A 20,312-nucleotide genomic window follows, 5' to 3' on the forward strand; every position below is an offset into this window, starting at 1 on the left:
GGCCTGCATGCGTTATGCTTCATTATTTTTCTTGCACTCGGTGTTGTTCAAATATTTGTCTTTAGTGCATTTTGGATCAGCTTGCGACACTAGATCACTTCAACAAATCTTACAGTGACGGACAGGCTTTGTAATTGAAAGTTTTATTTGAACCACTACAATATTACCAGCAACAAAATGGTCCTGGAAAAAGTTTTATTTTTTTTATTTTATTTTTAATTCAGGTGCATCTAATATGCACATGCGTTCTGCTCATCAAAATGCGGCAAAGCCAATAACCATCTCTTATATATATAGCCTATATATATATATATATATATTAAACGAAACGCCAATCGGACATTTGCGTACAGCTTATTCAGTCGAGAACTTTGGTGTAAGCTACTCACAAGTGTAATATAGCTTACACTTCAAACTCTGTAAAATCCTTTTTGGCTATAGGAAATCTGTAGGCCTGGTATTATTTACAACAATTAATTACAGCAAAACAAAGTACCCTAACATCTGTCCAACCAACCTTCCAAGGGGAATCCAGTGCGGGGATAGTTCTGTCCTGGCGCCGGTCGCATCATTCGCGGTACTGTTCCCGGTAAAGATGACATTCTACTTTTAATAAACGACGAGGCACAATAAGGCTGATGTTTAAACTGCGAAAGCAAGTCCAGACTTGTTGATGAATGTTTCCTTAATGACTAAAATTCACTTAAGTCCTCTTTTCAAAAAAGGGGGGAAAAAAATAAAAAATTGTTATCCAGCCACACTATCGCGGGGATGTGAAACCTCCAAAAAATCAAACAAAGATAAACACTGTCGTTTTGTGCGGAGGGGGTCATGAGCAAAATAACTACCGCAAGAACAAGATGCAGCGCGCGCCAGGGAGGGGGTACTCCAAACGCTCTCGAGTGAACAAAGGTTACTTAATTCTTTGCAGTGTTTTCTTAAAAGGTCTGATAGTTTTGGATGACAAAGTCTGCTTAGGGGTTGGGAGTAGTTGAAGTGGATAACTTTAGCGCGCGGTGTAGGAGGGGTGTCGCGCGCGCCGATAGGCTCTTGCAGTCTTCTTTTATTCATGTGGGCATGGAGGGGAACAAGCAAGTTTTTTTCCACCAATCACAAAAAGCAGAGGGTAAGACAAACACGCACGCACACGCGGAGTGCCTAGCTTTTCATTCACTTCATCAGATTGCCTTTGAGCAGAAAACAATGCAAACACTCGATCGATCGACTTCCATTTGTTAACGATGCCTAAAAGTCATGAGCGAATAAAACAGCAATTGTTTAGGCCTATATACTTTAGTTTTTTGTTTTTTTCATATAATATTACCTATAGATAAGTGTGTTTTGTTCACTAATATACTCTCAAATGTTGCTATAGCCTACTTGGCCTATTGTACAGACAAAACGGTGCGACTAAAATATGTTTTCCATTGTAGGAACGAAAACACAACCTTGGTTTACCCAGTCCATCCATTAAAAAAAAAAATCTTGTGCTAATTAATTTGTTCTGTAGTAGGCTACCATAGCATACAACTTTTAATGTAAGCACAGATAATCTAATAATGTTCCCTGTGGGACTTTTTAAATTGACGAAGCACTTCGACGATTTGTTTTATAGTAGTCGGTTTAATCTTTTTAATTCAACACCACTCTCCTAAACATCTCTCCACAACAACCAAACAAAGGAAAACCAAAAAAAAAAAAAACCTCATTACGGTCAAAACTAAGCAGAACCTGTACACACCAGCACCAAATGAAAAAGCAAAAGTGTCTTTTAAAAACCATTAACAAACATTAAAAAACTTCGTTTTGCGGATAAGGAAAAAATTATTGAGTCTCATAAATGATATAATAACCAACAAATGGCCAGTCTTCAGTCTTCATTTTTAAAATGTGAGGCTGATGAATGGCAAATCCGTCTAACAGCAATAATAATTGATTGATAATTTTAATATAATTTACATTCAAAAAGCAATAAACATTTCATAACATTTATATATAGGCTATGGTTATTTATAAAATGTGATATTATATTTGAAAGCTAATAAAGTGTCACCTGAAATAGTTCTAACGTTCTTGCATCAGATAATGATACATTATAACACGTTCATCCATACGAACATACATTGACAGTCCAAATCACACTCTACTAACATATTTGTACGAGTCAGGAAGAAACTCATTAAATTATAACTTGTACAGTCCCATGATTAACCACTGCCAAACCTACGATTAGCAGTGATTGTTTAGGTATCCTGTGTGGAAAGGGATGCTTAAGAACATCAAACACTGGAATTCAACTTTAAGAACAGACAGGCAGTAATGACTTGAAAGCTGCGCTTTGTTGTTAACAATGGCATCGTTAATTTGTGTGCATTGCTGGTTAATATACTTCCACATGACTAAGCATGTCACATCCCAAGGGACCGGTAGCTTGAATGCCTTTGAGGTCTCTTGCAGACGTCGGAGTAAAGCAAGACAGAATTCTTGTTGGCACGATTTATTTGGGCAAAGACTTCAACGAATATGTCTATAAAGACGTATAGAAATTAGATTAAGCTAAGGTACATTCTAGTTCTTTAATTGTGCTCAAGCTGTAGAAAATGTATCTCCTATTTTTTAAATGTATACTTTCGCAACCCAATTTTCTGGAAGATAATCGTTACTTTTCAAAGATTTGTTGCTTTAATGCCTCCATTCACTTTCATATTGCACATGCAATGTTTTTAACATATTTTGTTCAGCAAGTAATCAGTTTAGTAAATTATTAAGTATACTGCATGAAAGCAATAGCACAAGTTTTTTTTAAGTTTTTTTTTCCAATTAGGTTGCATGTGCTTGCATTAGCCTATTATAAAAATAAACACACACACACACCTCTGAAACTTGAAGAAAACTAAATATTTCCTGAATACCCTTCTTTGATTTCTTTCTCTACAATAATACAAAGAAATCTACACGACATGTATGTAAATGTATGTTGATTCAAGTGTGCTCACTGTTGGTCTAATGTGAAAACTATGCTGCATATACAGTAGGGCTTCGTTACCCACGAATGACAAATTATAGCACTTGACACTAGATGGCGATAAAGAACCAAAAATGCAATTCTTCAGTTTTTACTCCAGGATTTCATTCCACTTTATAATGTCCATAATACACAGTAAATCAAAAGGCGTTGGCTTTTGACACATATACTGGCTGAGATTTCATGACTGAATATTGTTCTGCAATCATAGTTAACTATTAATTATATTTTAAAAGTTTTTAGAAATAGACACACAATCATAAACAACATTTACATATATATATATAAAAATCACAGGTGTTTTAGGCCATTGCTGTCCTGTGGACACTAAAAAGAAGAGTAAGGGAAGTAAAAGCGCAGAGCTGCATATCTGAAGCATGAATGCAAGAGAAGGAGAGCAAGCAAAGAGAGAGAGGGAGAGGGAAAGAGAGCAGGTGCACCAGATCACACAAAGCCCAGCAGACTAAGGTTGAGTTCCATATGACACTTTTAGCATTGGGGCAGAATAACATTCCAGCTGGAAGCGTTTAACGGTGTTAAATCACTGGCTTGGTAATGACATTTTGTCCCCATACATCACTGAAAGCAAGGGAAGGAATGTCTGAGGTAGTCCCGTCTTTCTCACAAGCATTCCTACCCATTTCCACAGCACAGTAGCTTAGTCCAATTGTAAGTGCTGATTGTCTGAGATACTTCAAAATAACTAGCAAAACAGATGAGGTCTGTTTTCTAGCCTTTAGAGGTATTAACTGATCTAAATCATAATTAGGTAAAGAAATATATACTTTTCTTTCAAAACCATCTTACAGATCTCCAAACCTTCAGGCAAAAACACAAGAAAATAAAAGGCTTTGAAATAAACACAGAAGTAATATTCCGTCCATAGAATGCGGTTAATAAATTACTGTAAATTACTGTTGAACTGAGGTATCCCTGAAGTGGAAAGAGCTGATAAAGTGACCCTGGTGTCCAATCAGAAAAATAAACAATGAAGAATGCAACAATTTTTTTGAACTACCATACATTTAATTCAATAAAATATTCATTTAAAATTGAAACGTGACACTCTTTATTTAATGCAGTGGCGTTATTCCCTTGCAGTTAGAGTTGAAAACTCTCATCTCACAATAAAATAATGGAATTTAAAGCTTGGTCCAACGACAGATATATTATTCTCTCTCCTCCCATCTTTTATTCAGACATAAAATGCACCATGAAGGCTCTCGGGATGCCTTCATATGCCAAGCATGTGATCTCGTCAAGGAGTACCAAACTACTGCACTATGAACTCTTATGCCTCATCCTCTCACACGATACCTCCCCTCTGATGAACTCTTTCATGTGCTGGGGAGTGCTGTGAAGGCTGATGGGGGGACATGAGTGAGCATCAATAGGTCGTGACCAGGAAGGTCATGCTGCATGGGGTGTTTCTTTCTCTCTTAAACCTGAATACACTGAGACTATTAACTACTTACTAAATACAAACCAGGGGTCATGGGCAGGCATTTCTATAACTGAGCTGATCTGGGATCACTGTGTCACTCATAACCTGGTAAATATTATCATGGATTGACCTTAGATGAACAATCTAGGAAATGAGAATCAGAAATAAGTACACAAATGTGGCATTTGACATATTTTGGATGAACTCTCGATTCTGCAAGCCATATCATTAAATATACAATTATGACAAGTAGTTATTTGGGTTAAAGACAAATTTGATTGTCCATGGATGGGGAAAAAAATGAAAAAAGTAAAAACCATGCACTGTTATGGCCAATACCACAAGTGTTTTTAGGTCAATGACCAGTGTTGGGAAGTTACTTTGGAAATGTAATAGGATTCAGAATACAAGCTACCCTATTTTAAAAGTAGTGTAGCTCTTTCAGTTACTTTATTTAAGTAATGTAACTGATTACATTTGATTACTTTTCTAAATTTCTAATGAATGTTTTCAACTGTTAATCATTTTGAAACTTTAAAAGCAGACAGGGTTAACCTTATGGTAGTACTCAACACTGATTACCGTCAGACTTTCAAAATCCTTTTCACTTGAATTAAGATTATAATAATTTAATTTTACAGCACAGACACCACAAAATCAGACTTTAGCACCTCTTTTTACTTTGAGGTTAAATACAGATTAAAATCATAAGATGTAGTTTAATAGTTATGATACTGTTTTTAAATCAAATCCTTGCATAGCTATGAAAGCAGACACTGGCATTTCACAATGCCTTGGGGGGGCAGTTAATCTTAAAAAAATAAAGTATATACATAAACCTAAATAGGAAATAAAATAGTTATCCAATAAGTATGTGTCCTAAACTCCTGAAACATTGGTGTCTCATAAAGCAGTCAATGCATTTTGGGAAAGAAATCAATCATATCTGTACGTTGTGTGAAAATATTCAAATGTAACCCAGTTAGTAATTGTTAACATTTTCATAAGTAATGGTAATTTAATTACACATTTTGTCTCAGTAACTGTAACAGTTTAGTTTATTTTTTTATTTTTTTTGTAATTAAATTATGTAATTCCATTACATGTAACTAGTTACTCCCCAACACTGTAAATGACACATAATCTACTATTAAAAAAAAAAAAAAACAATTCAAGCAATCAATCAACAGTTACCCTCACACACCTGCAGGTAATCGATAGTTGCTACAAACAACCAAAAACAAGTCAAAAATGAATAAATCCCACATACTATCAGTACTTGCAAACATATCAAAAAAATAAATGTATTCATTATTATGTTGTGTGCGGGATTCCTTCATTTTTGTTCTGATACCATTTTCAAGTAAGGTTTTAAAATGTTATGTGGTCTAAGCATCAGTTAAAAACCATAACATTTTCTTCACATCTTTAATATATGTTATAGTGTACACATCTTAATCTTTTTTCAAAATCATTTAAAAATATTTATTTCAAGTAAAAAAGGCTCTTTGCAAATGTAAATATTTCATAAATATCATCACACTTTCGGGTCATACCCCATGACATTTTACCACTTGAACTGGTTTTCATAAAAAAGGTTAAATTATCTCATATGCTCAGAAACTTCTTTCAGAAATGAAAAACACAGAAAATGTGTTCAAGTATCATTGTAAGAGAGAATTGTTTAATAAACTAACAGGTAGGAAAAACAAGCATCCCACGATTGACCCAAATCGTCTCAATTAAATACTCCGAAAAATGATACAGTCTCATCTTCTCTGTTTAGTGGTATGATGAGGGCTGAACGGGAGGTTACCTCCACTAACAAGACATGTCTCAAGGTTTATCAGCATGTGATAGACTGGCTGTTTTTTGTTTTTTTGCCATAATCAGTTTCTCTGGACCTTCCCAGAAAATGTCAGAGAAGAAAGAGGTCTGTTTCATGTAGATGAAAGTAACATCCCCGATTTTACATGCTGCCCCAATTGGTTTCACTAAATCAATCTAAAGACTGGTGCATGAAGAAAATCATTTGATGCCCCTTGTGGCTCTCCTTTACTGTGACTTTTGCCCCTTGCGTGTGTACTTGCTCATTTTTAAAAAAGGCACATGAAGAGTTATGAAAAAATGAGTGCATAAAAGGATGCATGATATTCTAGGGTCCCAGTTTTATCAAATGACTCAGTTCCCGTTAGTAACTCCAAAACTTTGACTGAAAGACACGCGACCTCAGCTTTAACTCAAGTTGCTTTCTTAAACGCCAAGACTGGAAGCTTGATGTTCAATCTATTCATTTCCCTTGAAGTCATTTTTTATTATCTTTTTTATGATTAGCATGTAGAGCTCAGAGTAAATGCTAAAGCCACATAACATTATGGCAATAATGACAAAATATAAAAAGTGATTGTTAAACTATACCAATATATCTAGAAAGCCTAAACATTGATTTGATCCCCATTTTTACCCTAATTAGTCGGAGTGAGTTGGCATGCATTAAACAGGGCATCAACAATGAATCAAATCAAATTACTCTGCAAAATTTGTCTCAATTTGTTGTCATTCACTGTCCAGTGGCGTGGAGGTTACAGCAATACACTGAAACGCAAATGTTAGTTCAAATGATAATCAAATTGAAGAAGAAAGCTTTCCCAAATTCCTCAAAACTCAAGAAGGCCTTAGTTCTTATTTTAGAGTTGAGAGTTATGGCATATACTATTTATATATGAATATCTCAAACTTTATTTAGTAAAATTAACATTTTAAATAAGCTTTAAAAAATGATTTTGAGATATCAGTCAAGATTTTTAAATAAATAAATATTTTACGATTGGATAACTTTAAAAAATTCATTTGGAGATTTCAGTTAAGACTGTAAAATAAATAATGTTATGTTTTGTCTCCTAAATACAGTCAAGACTGTTAATGGAATTAATTACACTTTGGCTAACCTTAAAAAACATTATTTTGAGATTTGACTTGAGTTTATCACATGGGCCAGCATGTGGTCTGAAAAAGTAAAATCTGTTTTTATTTTTTAATCAAATCGCATTTTGTCACATCGTAAAAGGCAGAAATCACCAGATGCAATGTGAATATAGCAATCAGACAGGAATCGTGTCTTAAAACTTACTTTTGCAAACAGCCAACTAAACACACAGTCTTGTGTTTGCAAAGGCGTTGTAAACATAGCTAATTTAGTACGGTGGTGTATTTTTTTGCGCTTCTCAGAGTGTTATCAGGTCATCCCAGCATCTCTAAGTTGTTTTTTCATAGATGATTATGACTGGAACAGACAGTCTTGGAATCCAGAAGAGCATGAGACCTTCATGCGGGGCTGAGCCACCTCCGGGATCAATGTCTGCATTTTGTTGATCAAGAACTGCAGATCCACCATGCAAGATGCATTTTGTTTGCTAAATAATTATCTGAAGTCTCTATTCATTTGGAGATTTTTCACACACAAACAGAATGCATGATAATGACGTTGTATGGTTGAATAACATCTTCAGTCTTTATTTGGCACAATAGGTGATTAACAGAGTGAGATGGCTTCTGGTGCTTCTCTATTTAATGCATGCATTGACTTTATTTGAATGTTTTACTGTCAGTTTCCCACTAAATAGAGTGCTATGTAGAAATATTTTGGTAACACTTTGTTTTGGTAACACTTTGTTTGGGGACAAATTCTTACTATCAACTAGTTGCTTATTAGCATTAACATAATTCGGTAACACTTTAGAATAGGGAACACTAATTCACTATTAACTATGACTTTTCCCTCAATAAATTACTAATTGGCTGCTTATTAATAGTTAGTAAGGTAGTTGGTAAGTTTAGGTATTGGGTAGGATTAGAGATGTAGAATAAGGCATTAACATGTGCTTAATTAGTACTAATAAATGGCTAATATTCTAGTAATATGCATGCTAATAAGCAACTAGTTAAGAGACCCTAAAATAAAGTGTTACCCATAATTCTAGCATATTGGCTGTTTATTACTATAAAGCACATATTAATGGCTTATTCTGCATGACCATATTTTAGATCCATTAGTCCTTTCCTGTACTTAAAGTTTAGATAAAAGTTGTAGTTAATACTTAGTTATTAGTGTGAACTGGTCTCCAAACTAAAATGTGACCAATATTTTAGAGGATTAAAAAGTTTAAATAGATTGCTGCACTGACAATTAAATAAATAATGTCCACATTTTTAACATGTAAATGTAGTTTTAATATATGTGACCCTGGACCACAAAACCAGTCTTAAGTCGCTGGGGTATATTTGTAGCAATAGCCAAAAATACATTGTATCGGTCAAAATTATAGATTTTTCTTTTATGCCGAAAATCATTAGTATATTAAGTAAAGCTCATATTCCGTTAAGGTATTTTGTAAATTTACTATTGGAAATATATCAAAACGTCATTTTTGATTAGTAATATGCATTGCTAAGAATTCATTTGGACAACTTTAAAGGTGATTTTCTCAATATTTTGATTTTTTTGCACCCTCAGATTCCAGATTTTCAAATAGTTGTATCTCGGCCAAATATTATCATATCCTAACAACCCATACATCAACGGAAAGCTTATTTATTCAGCTTTCAGATTTTGTATAAATCTCAATTTCAAACAATTGACACTTAAGACTGGTTTTGTGGTCCAGGGTCACATATTAGTCATTTTATAATGTATACTACAAATGGCCTTAAAGTTGTATGTGCCTTCAATGATAGTTCATCCAAAAATGTAGCCATCCTCATATCATTCTAACCTGAGAAATGTCTGTCCCTATATTAGATGTCAATGGTAACCAAAATATCATCTTTTGTGTTCCACAGAGGTTACGGTTGAGTAATGATGACAGGATTGTCATTTTTGGGTGAACTTACTCTTTGATTCTAAACAGAGTTCGTATTTATGGTGGAGTTTGCATGGTGAAATCGCTATAATTCAGTTAAACTGACACTGATGACTCACAGAGTGAGTTTTAACAACAGTTAGACATTAGCTGAAACAAACTTGTTTCTAAACAAAATTTCACACAGAAATTGACAGTAAATTTCACTAATAATTACAAAGAATCAGCAAGCAACATTTTTACAGTGATACAGAGATGATTACTTTTGCTTCTAAACTTCTAATTTCAGTTTTTCATTTTATTTTTACATTCATTACATTTTATTTTCCAGCAGATACTCAATTATCACTCTCATTTGTAACAGACAAATATGGGTTGAAAAAATGTGTTACAAAAAAATTCTTTGAAAATGTAAGCAAAGCAATAAAACATCACAAAATGATCAAAACAAAAACGAGAAGAAAAAAAAAAAAGCGAAATGTTAATTGGAATATAATAATTTTAAAGCATGCTTTGTGAAAGGTTTAACTTTATTTATTAATACTTGCTCTTTTCCATGCATTCATTTTTACTGTCTACACTACAGCATGAGAATTTAAAATGTAAAACAATGTTTTACCGCCATCTACTGGATGCCTTGCCGTGAAATGGCAAGCTACAGACGTGGCGATTAATGTTATCATTACTGAATATAGTAATTATATATAATTATGGCTTTAGTAATACATATTAATCTCAACTACATGAATATATGTTGTGATAGTACATAATGTGGGCATAGAGAGCAAGATTTCACTCAAATATTTCTTAGGGTAGGTTTATTTTATTTATTATAAGTAACTTTCTGTATCACAAATTAAAAACCTGGCTGTATGTATGTATGCATAAATAAATAAACAAAAGGTAACGTGTACCAAATTCTTGTTTAGCCACACACACACAAACTTTTACAAATTTTACAAACATAAATTACAAACTTTAAAACAGATGACAATTTGCCCCAACCTGAAAATTATCCTTTATTTTATTGTTTGGCCAACACCTAAAGTACAATATGATGATACTGTAGCTTTAGTTTGGTATAATACTAATCAACCAATAAATAAATAAATAAAATCTACTTTAAGACATTTCCTACAACTACAAACAAACATATTGTGTAGGCCCAAGACCACTGCTAGAGAAAACGCACATCTGTGCACGTGTGATTAAAGTCAACAGTTATACACAAAAACTCACCCGAGTGATACATGTCCCTCAAAAGCATCGTAACTTACCTGAAATGATCCATCACAGACAGACAGTGTTAGTACATGGTGAGGCAAACACAAACGCCCAAAGGTACACTCATAATATAAACACTACAGGTGCTGGTCATATAATTAGAATATCATCAAAAAGTTGATTTATTTCACTAATTCCATTCAAAAAGTGAAACTTGTATATTATATTCATTCATTACACACAGACTGATATATTTCAAATGTTTATTTCTTTTAATTTTGATTAGAGCTTACAGCTCATGAAAGTCAAAAATCAGTATCTCAAAATATTAGAATATTACTTAAGACCAATACAAAGAAAGGATTTTTAGAAATCTTGGCCAACTGAAAAGTATGAAAATGAAAAGTATGAGCATGTACAGCACTCAATACTTAGTTGGGGCTCCTTTTGCCTGAATTACTGCAGCAATGCGGCGTGGCATGGAGTCGATCAGTCTGTGGCACTGCTCAGGTGTTATGAGAGCCCAGGTTGCTCTGATAGAGCCTTCAGCTCTTCTGCATTGTTGGGTCTGGTGTCTCTCATCTTCCTCTTGACAATACCCCATAGATTCTCTATGGGGTTCAGGTCTGGTGAGTTTGCAGGCCAATCAAGCACAGTAACACTATGGTCATTGAACCAGCTTTTGGTACCTTTGGCAGTGTGGGCAGGTGCCAAGTCCTGCTGGAAAATGAAATCAGCATCTCCATAAAGCTTGTCAACAGAAGGAAGCATGAAGTGCTCTAAAATTTCCTGGTAGATGGCTGCGTTGACTGTGGACATCAGAAAACACAGTGGACCAACACCAGCAGATAACATGGCAGCCCAAATCATCACTGACTGTGGAAACTTCACACTGGACTTCAAGCAACATGGATTCTGTGCCTCTCCACTCTTCCTTCAGACTCTGGGACCTTGATTTCCAAATGAAATGTAAAATTTACTTTCATCTGAAAAGAGGACTTTGAACCACTGAGCAACAGTCCAGTTCTTTTTCTCCACAGCCCAGGTAAGATGCTTCTGACGTTGTCTCTGGTTCAGAAGTTCAGAAGAAGACTCTTGATGCACTGACTCCAGCTTCAGTTCTCTCCTTGTGAAGCTCTCCCAAGTGTTTGAATCGGCTTTGCTTGACTGTATTCTCAAGCTTGCAGTCATCCCTGTTGCTTGTGCACCTTTTCCTACCCAAATTCTTCCTTCCAGTCAACTTTGCATTTAATATGCTTTGATACAGCACTCTGTAAACAGCCACACCTTTCAGTAATGACCTTCTGTGACTTACCCTCTTTGTGGAGGGTGTCAATGTTCTTCTTCTGGATCATTGCCAAGTCAGCAGTCTTCCCCATTATTGTGGTTTCAAAGAACAAGAGATACCCAGAATTTATACTGTAGGGATGGTCATTTATTCAAACTCAAATGTAAATATTCTAATATTTTGAGATACTGATTTTTGACTTTCATGAGCTGTAAGCTCTAATCATCAAAATTAAAAGAAATAAACATTTGAAATATATCAGTCTGTGTGTAATGAATGAATATAATATACAAGTTTCACTTTTTTAATGGAATTAGTGAAATAAATCAACTTTTTGATGATATTCTAATTATATGACCAGCACCTGTATATAAAATACTTAGAGTTACTTTATACTTAACATTAATATTAAATGCGTAAAATAGATCAAATAAAATGATAATTAACGTAAGTAACAGACCACTGATTTGTGTGGACCTTAGTTGGTGCAATAATAATAATAAATGATAATAATAATACATTTTGGCACGGGGCATGGTAGAAATTATATGCATATATATATATATACGCTACAAATGTTTTGTCACAGGACAGAATGACGCAGAAGCCAGATTTTTCTGCACATATCATGTAAGAACAAGAGATGGCGCTACTCGCCTGTCTCAATAAACTCCCAGAATTCAAAACGCTTTATTACTAACTATAAGCTGTAGATGGCGCAACGTGCTTTAAAATGGTATAACGTTTAGTGGTCATGTTCAGAAATTTTAGTTAACTTAAACGAAGACTATTACAGCTAATTAACAGCAAAATTGTTGTACATATAGACTTTTTGCTTCCTTTGGTAGTTATGTGGTCATACACATGATCTGACAGTTACATTAAGGGAAATAACACTTTGTTTGGAGTCCACAACAGAAACCATAGACGCCAGCGGTGACTCACTGAGGGCAGCTTACTTTAGAAATATTCCACTTTCCTGTAACATTTCGCACATTGATGTGGTCGTATTCTAAAGGAAGTGACTCAGGCTTTAGTTTCAAAAGCTTAACAGTCTCCTCACTATCACAGCTTTGAGCAAACAGCACTCTCAGAGATAAAGACACAGCATTCACAATAAAGCTGATATCACCTCTCTGCATAGCCTCTATACTGATAAACCAGACTTGACTTGAACAGACTGGCTTGAACAGAAAAAAAAATGTGAATCATCCACTGATCATATTTATATAGAGAGAGAGATAAGTGTTGTCATCTTGGTTTGTCCTTTGATAGCCTATGAAAAGGTTTGCCATGAACAGTTCATTTAAAACCCCAGGATATGATCAATTCAACACACTGCAATTAAAATAATTCAAGAAATCTGTGTATAAATAAGTTACTTTATTTAAATAGTCTGGTGTGAAAAACTACACCAATACTGTACATTTTAGAAGTGCATGTTTCCTCAGCAGATGAAACAAAGTAAGTTAACATTAGCCTTCACACAGAAAATATCCAAGTCATTTTGTTGGATGGACAAAACATGAGTAGCTGAAAACGTAAACAGTTACTGGTCTGATAATGTCAAGATTATAAAAAGTCTAAAATCACAATAAAAACAACAACAAGTGTGCTCAATGTTTGGTAAGAAATACATGAAACACAAGGCCAGGACTAGTTATGGGCTTCTATAACTTCATTGTAAACGGTATAAATTTTTTTTTTTTTTTAAACTAGCCATTTGGACACCAAACAGCAAGGCAGTGGCATTTCCACCCTTGTAACAGACATGTCCAAAGAAAAAAGGCTTTAACACAAATGAATCCGTTATTATTTAGCAAAATGCAACTATAAGTGTCATTCTAACAAAAAAAAAAAAAAAAAAAAAATCAAAAGATAAATGGATGTGTCACATCTGAATGGCCAAAAAAAACAAAAGAAAGCAATATGCATTCTTCACATGAAAGCTAAAATACTAACCCCTGTGCCCAGACCTTTATGCCATTACATTAGTACTGAGTCTTTTTGATCATCACGCTTCTCATAGGTGTAAATCACATGGCATGGTCCTCGACCAATAAAAGTTGGCAGCTCTTAATTATCTGGAATTCAGGTGAGTGCTATTCCTAATACTAGTCTTTCCATTTTTCAGCAATATATGAATTTATACTGTTGGTGTATAATGTCTTAATATTAAAAAGACATGCAGCTTTACCATTCCATGTTACAGAGACGGGAAAAAAAAACAAGACCAGCTTATACTCTGGCTACACAGTGTTAACAGTGTAACAGTTAATCCTATTCCTTCATTAAAGGATACTGCACACTCTAATTTAACAATACAGCAAGGAAATAGTACAACAAAGAACATGGACATCAATAAATAGGATGGCACGATTCGAGGGAAACAACCCAATTGTAATTTAAAAATGCAATTTAAAAAAAGCTCCATGTTTGCTCTGCTTATTAATATGACTATAATAATAATAATAACAATAACAACAACACAAGCAAAACAAGAAATATTACTATTGTAATAGTTCACTGTAATGTATAATGTATTTATTACTAATAGTCTTATTTTACAGAACAACTGTAAAATTACAATACTAATTTTTATGGCTTAATTTAATGTCTTAATTTCTTCTTTTCAACTATTAAACCATCTACCATAGATTTTATTTTGGCAGAAAACCACAGGGAGACTGTAAAATCTTTTGTTCAAGTCAAAATCCCAACTTCGGTTTCATTTTGATTAATCATGCATCCCTTCCAACAAAGGACACTTTCAGAGCTGTGCTGTAGTTTCCAGCAGTGGTAAACCAATTCTTTGTGTGTAGTCCAAATACATACTTATCCAATTCTTAGGCAGACCAGTAATTCGTAACACTGAAGAATCAGTTCAGTCAATCAACATATGAGTTTATATCCAGCCTTCCTTATTTCCACTTTATACAAGCAAACAACTAACCACTCAGTCACTAATAATCACTATGAGTCGGATTCTTTGAAAAACCTCTCAAACTTGTCCAAGTACCCGGGCCGATGAGGGAGGAGGAAGTAATGGGTACTGCTGACTTTCTTCCCATCTTCCATGATGGGCAGAATACAGGGGCTACGGGGAGCCGGAAAGCCCTCACAGCTCTGCTTGTGTTGAGCCTTACTGACGTACTCTGGATAGGGAGCAAAGCTCTGAGTAGGAGGCATTACCCCGTTGACGTAAATCGGAAGACTTTTTGGACTAATGGCACGCGGTATGACCTGATGAATGGGCTCCCTTGGCGGCACTTTAGGGGGTTTGTCTGCATCAAAGTCATCGGTTGACGGTCGGCTGCTGTCCGTGCTTTCACTGAAGCGATGACGGATTGGGACGCGAGGTGGGACTTCGGGTTTCTCCTGCGGGTGGCTGTGGGGAGAATGGTGAAAGCCGGCTGGTCTGAAGTTGGTGGCCTTGAAGGATCCGGCAGGGCCAGAATGGGAGCGATGCAGCCGGCGCTGGGGCCTGTCTTGGTTCTGTGTAACCATCTGCTCCCACTGAGGTCCTTCGTGATACGCAAAGTTAATCTGACCGTTTCCCCGAAAACTGCGCCTCCCTGGTAAGCCATACTGGAAGGATGGGGTTTTAGGCACCAGACATTGGCTCTCAGAGGTGCTGGAGAAAAACTCCACCTCGTCGTCTTCTGCTTCATCAGAGGAGAGGTCACCTATGTCCGGGAGGGGCTTAGTTGTTCTCCTGGGCGAACAAGGGGGTATGTGTTCATAAACAGACAGTTTCTGTAAGGACGGAACCACCTGGTCTCCCGCAGGTGGGTGGCACTGAGAGGAAAACAGCAGCTGTGTAGGATTGTGAGCCTTGGGAGATAGACATGGAGAACAGGAGCCAGACATCTTTCCTGTGAAGTAAAACACAAAGGCGAAAAAAATGAGGATTTAAGCACAAACCCTTTAAAATGACACCTTATTCAAGTTATTTTTTCAATAGCTCCATCTCTTAAAATGGTGTCAGCCTCAACATAGCGAGTTTATCAAAGGATTCACTTATCAGCAGAGCAAATGACAATCATACACTTCCTATAACCTTCTGCGCTTCCTGAGAAACATCCGCAGCAGGCTTCGAGAACAGAGGGTGACCAGATTGTGATATAGTTGATAAAATTCAAAATCAAGCGTTCACTTACTTTCAAAGCCCACGTTTGCAGAGTTTTGCTGATACATTCTCAAGCTGTGGTCCATGGACTCCGAACCAAATCCAAAAAACAGCCTACAACAGATGAAAATGGAAGGTGTTAATTCTGGTGACTGGAGAAGTAGATCTCTTAATATATAGAACACAGCCGTTTAAGCAGAGGACTGCTGCTCACACTCACTTATCCAAGGTGTCGTGGTCATGGTGTTGATCCCAGTACGGTTGGGCTGAGGCCATAATGTAAAAGAGAGTGGAGGCTAGTTCAGGCCTGTGGGGGTCTCCACCTTCCTTGAACCTGCAGAACTCATAATCCAACCATGGGTAACCAAGTCAAGCCTTTTATGCTCCACTTTTCCAACAGCAATGGGAAAAACTGTATGAAGAAGAAAGAAAAAGTTGCTTAAATATACAGTAGGTGAGAAGAGAAAGTTATCTTTAATAACGACAAGATAAATCTTTAAAAGGTTATCTTTATTCAAAGCTAAATTTTTCATTTTCCCCCTTTTAAAAAGGGACCACTTTTTAAAAAAGAATACTTTTATTCAGCAAGGACACACCAAATCAGGGATCCTCAAATCTGGCCCACAAGATCCACTTTTCCTCTTTTTTTGAGTTTAGCTCTAACCCTAATCAAACACACCTGAGCATGCCCATGAATGTCTTCAGGATCATTAGATTTATAATAAAAAAATAAATATTTAAGGAACCTTGCACTAAACTTATCAAAAGTGACAGTATCAACATATGATGTTACAAAAGATTTCGATTTCAAATAAATAACATGTGAAACAATATAAACAATAAACAGTCCAACTCGAGTTTATGTACATTCTGTACTGTAATTGGCATGGCTTGCTTTATTTTTCCATTTGCTCTGCTTGAACTTGAATGCTTCTGTTGTTTATATGTATATTTTTTGTTTACACACATTTTCAACCAAATAAAACCTTGAGATATAATGTTACCGGTAACTTTGTTGTAGAACATTGTGTATAAAGCCCAATTATAAGCTTGTTCAGAAATTGTGACAAAAAAAAGAAAAAAAAAAGAAAAGAAAAGTCTCATTAAACATTTGATTATTCGTTTATGAGGCCAAATATTCAAATACAATATTTTTGAAAAATGCCCATCCCTAACAAAAATATTAAGCATTAAAAAATGTTTTCCACACTGATATTCCAAAATGTTTTTGAGCACCAAATCAAAGAATGATTTCTGAAGGATCATGTGAGACTTTAGACTAGAGTAATGGCTGCTGAAAATTCAGCTTTACCATCACAGGAAATAATTACATTTTAAAATATATTAACATAGCAAATAGTTTTTCATAATACTATTTCATGAAGCAATCAACGCCCCAATTAATATTCTAAATATAAATTACCTATTTAAACAGGACAAAAACATTAATTACACTAAAAACCTTCTTTGCAGAAATGGGTTGTCTTGCAAAAGCCACGTGACTAAAGATTATTTTTCCACTGTTATATATGGGCAGGCAGATATAACAAACAGCTCAGCTATGAAGCTGCAGTGATGCAACATCAGTTCTTTAAGACATTACACCAAAACACAATAAAGCATCTGTGCTAGAAAACAAAACAAAACCATTCAGTGAGAAATGTGCTGGAATGCCTGGGCGCAAGTCAGAATGTAATCAATGAAATACCCATGCAGGCTCCATTATGCAACTTATCACATGCTCGGCCTCTGCTTTGCCTCAGTCAGAACCTCGAAAGGCAGAAACTAACAATTGTCAATTCTCCCAGAAAAGACCTCTACGCAGATGCGACGCTAAAGCATAAACGGTTCTTTGTGTGTTTGCGTTGGGGAGAGTGCCTGTGCATTTTCAACATCAGTCAGCTCTTATCCGTGAGGTTAAAGCCCTGCTATAAAGGCATGAAAGAGGTGTGAGGTAGGACGTCACCAGAGGGGCCTGGGACAGCAGCCAAAGAGGACGTACTGATCCACTACTCAGAGGAACAGCATCTACTATGCCAAACAGTACAGTGGGGCAAATTATGTATTAAAACCTAACACCACATAAGAACACAAAATTAAGCTTTCACAATAAATCTCCACAGAACTTGGACAGGAAATAAATCCACTTTTTACAGTAGTTTATGTTTTTAATCCTGTCCAAACAAAGTGTGGTTAAAATAAATAAATATATATATACACACACAAGCATATGAAACCTTGCTAGCAATGCGTCACTAAAAGTGTTGATATTGTCATAGCATACAAACATTCATAATTAGTTGTATGTCTAATCACAGTGCGTAAGACTACCAAGTAAATACTAAATATCATCATAAAATAAAAAAATTAAAAAGGATAAAAGGACCAGAGCTATCTTGTGTGCACGTGTGTGTGTGCGCACACACACACACACACACACAACATTAATTTAGATATTAGGCTACATTAGATTAGATCACTACGATAGAATTATTCAGATAGGAATCTCTGTGATTGCAGTGCATTCATATTATATTACAATATAATATAAATACACTGCACATTATTATTAATATTAATATTCAGATAGGAATCGCTTTGATTGCAGTGCATTTATATTATACTATACATTTTACAAGAAAGTTGGCATTTTTGTTTGTTTCAAGTTGGCTGTTTTTTAATATTTACTTTAAGTAGTATTTCCCTTGGCTATATGCTGGTGTATGCATCTAGACATATTTCTTTCACTCAGTTATTTTAATAAGTCACTGTACCTCACCTTAATTAATTCTTTCTCTTAATGATATAATTACATAATAATGTATGCAATAATATTAACGCCCATAAGACACTCCCACTTAACTAAAGAGATTTCAATCCCCTCTAAATCAATAGGCCTACGTGACAGACTGTAAACAAGAAAGATGAACACCTGAACACAAAACAGAAACATACAGTGGGCACTTTGATTGGTATGCAGTGATAATTGATACTTTTCTCTGTGCATTGCTGGCGAAGTTTCATATGCAAGAAAATAAAATAAAAAATAGGTAATTTAACAGAAAAGCAGAATCAGCTGGAGGCACGAGGCTGTCAGGCGCACTCGCGATGAATCCATAACAGAAGACGTGCAAGAGTTCATAAAGCTGCTGTCAATGATAAACTAGGTTACTACTACACAGGACAGATCGTACTCAACTGGTTGCTGTCTTGTAAACAGTTCCCTGGAGTGACGTAGGGCAGCTTATAAAATACAAAACTGCAGTAGGAATATAAAGATCAATCTGATATACGGACAGGTTTTCTACATCTATTTCAACACACACCCATCGACAAACCCTTTCTGACTCAGGTGCGACTCATCTCAAACTATATTCCAGTCCAAAGGACAGCCATAATAGGAGTTGCACATAAACTGTGAATTGCACTGAACACTTTGACATATTCATCTGTATGATGAATGTAAAACATAAGCGACTTTAAAATATTTAAAGCTACTTACAGGTTAAATGTTTCGCTGGGTTGTGTTTATAGGTGCTCTCTTATATCCAGTACAGCTTGTACAAGGAGTGCTCGGAGTAATCCTTGAGTGTCTTCATAAAACTTTCATAACAATATATTAAACAAAACGCACGTGTAGTAATATATTCTGCCGCTCAACTTGCCGCTTTCATCACTGAAAGCTGCGAGCAAGAAACTATTTATAAGGACTGTTTACGTCAGCTCGGAGGCGCCGCCCACTGTCTTAAAGGAGCCGTTTTGTGCGACCTTATATGGCTTGTGACAAACAGCGCGTTTTGAGTAATATGTATTGGATTATTTGACGTAAAACGCAGCAAGTTTTCCTGTATTGACAAAATGATACAAATTCAAATTGCTATGAGGTCCTTGAGATAAGCTAGCAATGAAGTAACATTCATACTATGTTGCATGTTTTGGAGGCTCAAATCCAGTGTTGCCATGTCCATTTATTATAATCGACTTTGGGCTCATTTTTTTTTTAGAGAGAGAGTACTGGCTCCTATTAAACATCTTATACATTTTAAATCCATGCTGATTACATTTAAAGCCTTGAAGGGTTTAGCTCCTCAGTTCTTGAGCGAGCTCTTATAGTCCTTTGTGTCCACTGCGATCTCAAAACTCTGGCCATTTGATAATACCTAGAGTATTAAAATCGACTGAGGGCGGTAGATTCTTTTCCTATTTAGTGCCCAAACTCTGGAGCAGCCTTGCTGGCATTGTTCGGGAGGCAGACACACTCTGTCAGTTTAAATCTTGGTTAAAGTCCCATCTCTGAAACCTGGCATACACATACTGCAACACATTATCACAGTTCTATAATT

At 35.6% G+C, this 20,312-nt stretch overlaps 2 protein-coding genes across 3 annotated transcripts in view; both read right to left on the reverse strand.

The window, feature by feature from the left end:
• The window catches only part of pax7b (paired box 7b), a 51,424-nt gene extending 50,403 nt beyond the window's left edge, over positions 1-1,021 (reverse strand). For both annotated transcript variants that reach the window (XM_058764478.1, XM_058764477.1), the window contains exon 1: positions 518-1,021. In XM_058764478.1, coding sequence (XP_058620461.1) covers positions 518-602 — 85 coding nt within the window. In that variant the 5' untranslated portion in view covers positions 603-1,021. The remainder of the gene's footprint in view (positions 1-517) is intronic.
• A 12,187-nt stretch (positions 1,022-13,208) lies between these two features.
• Positions 13,209-19,665, reverse strand: LOC131532664 (ERBB receptor feedback inhibitor 1). The gene is made up of 4 exons (XM_058764507.1): positions 19,472-19,665; positions 16,190-16,381; positions 16,001-16,083; positions 13,209-15,715 (listed from the first exon to the last, which is right to left on the reverse strand). The coding sequence occupies exons 2-4, from the start codon at positions 16,243-16,245 to the stop codon at positions 14,814-14,816; spliced, it is 1,041 nt and encodes a 346-aa protein (XP_058620490.1). The 5' UTR covers positions 16,246-16,381; positions 19,472-19,665; the 3' UTR covers positions 13,209-14,813.
• Positions 19,666-20,312: the final 647 nt, after the last annotated feature.

The sequence above is a fragment of the Onychostoma macrolepis genome, chromosome 23, assembly GCF_012432095.1.
Source record: "Onychostoma macrolepis isolate SWU-2019 chromosome 23, ASM1243209v1, whole genome shotgun sequence".
Taxonomy (NCBI): Eukaryota; Metazoa; Chordata; class Actinopteri; order Cypriniformes; family Cyprinidae; genus Onychostoma; species Onychostoma macrolepis.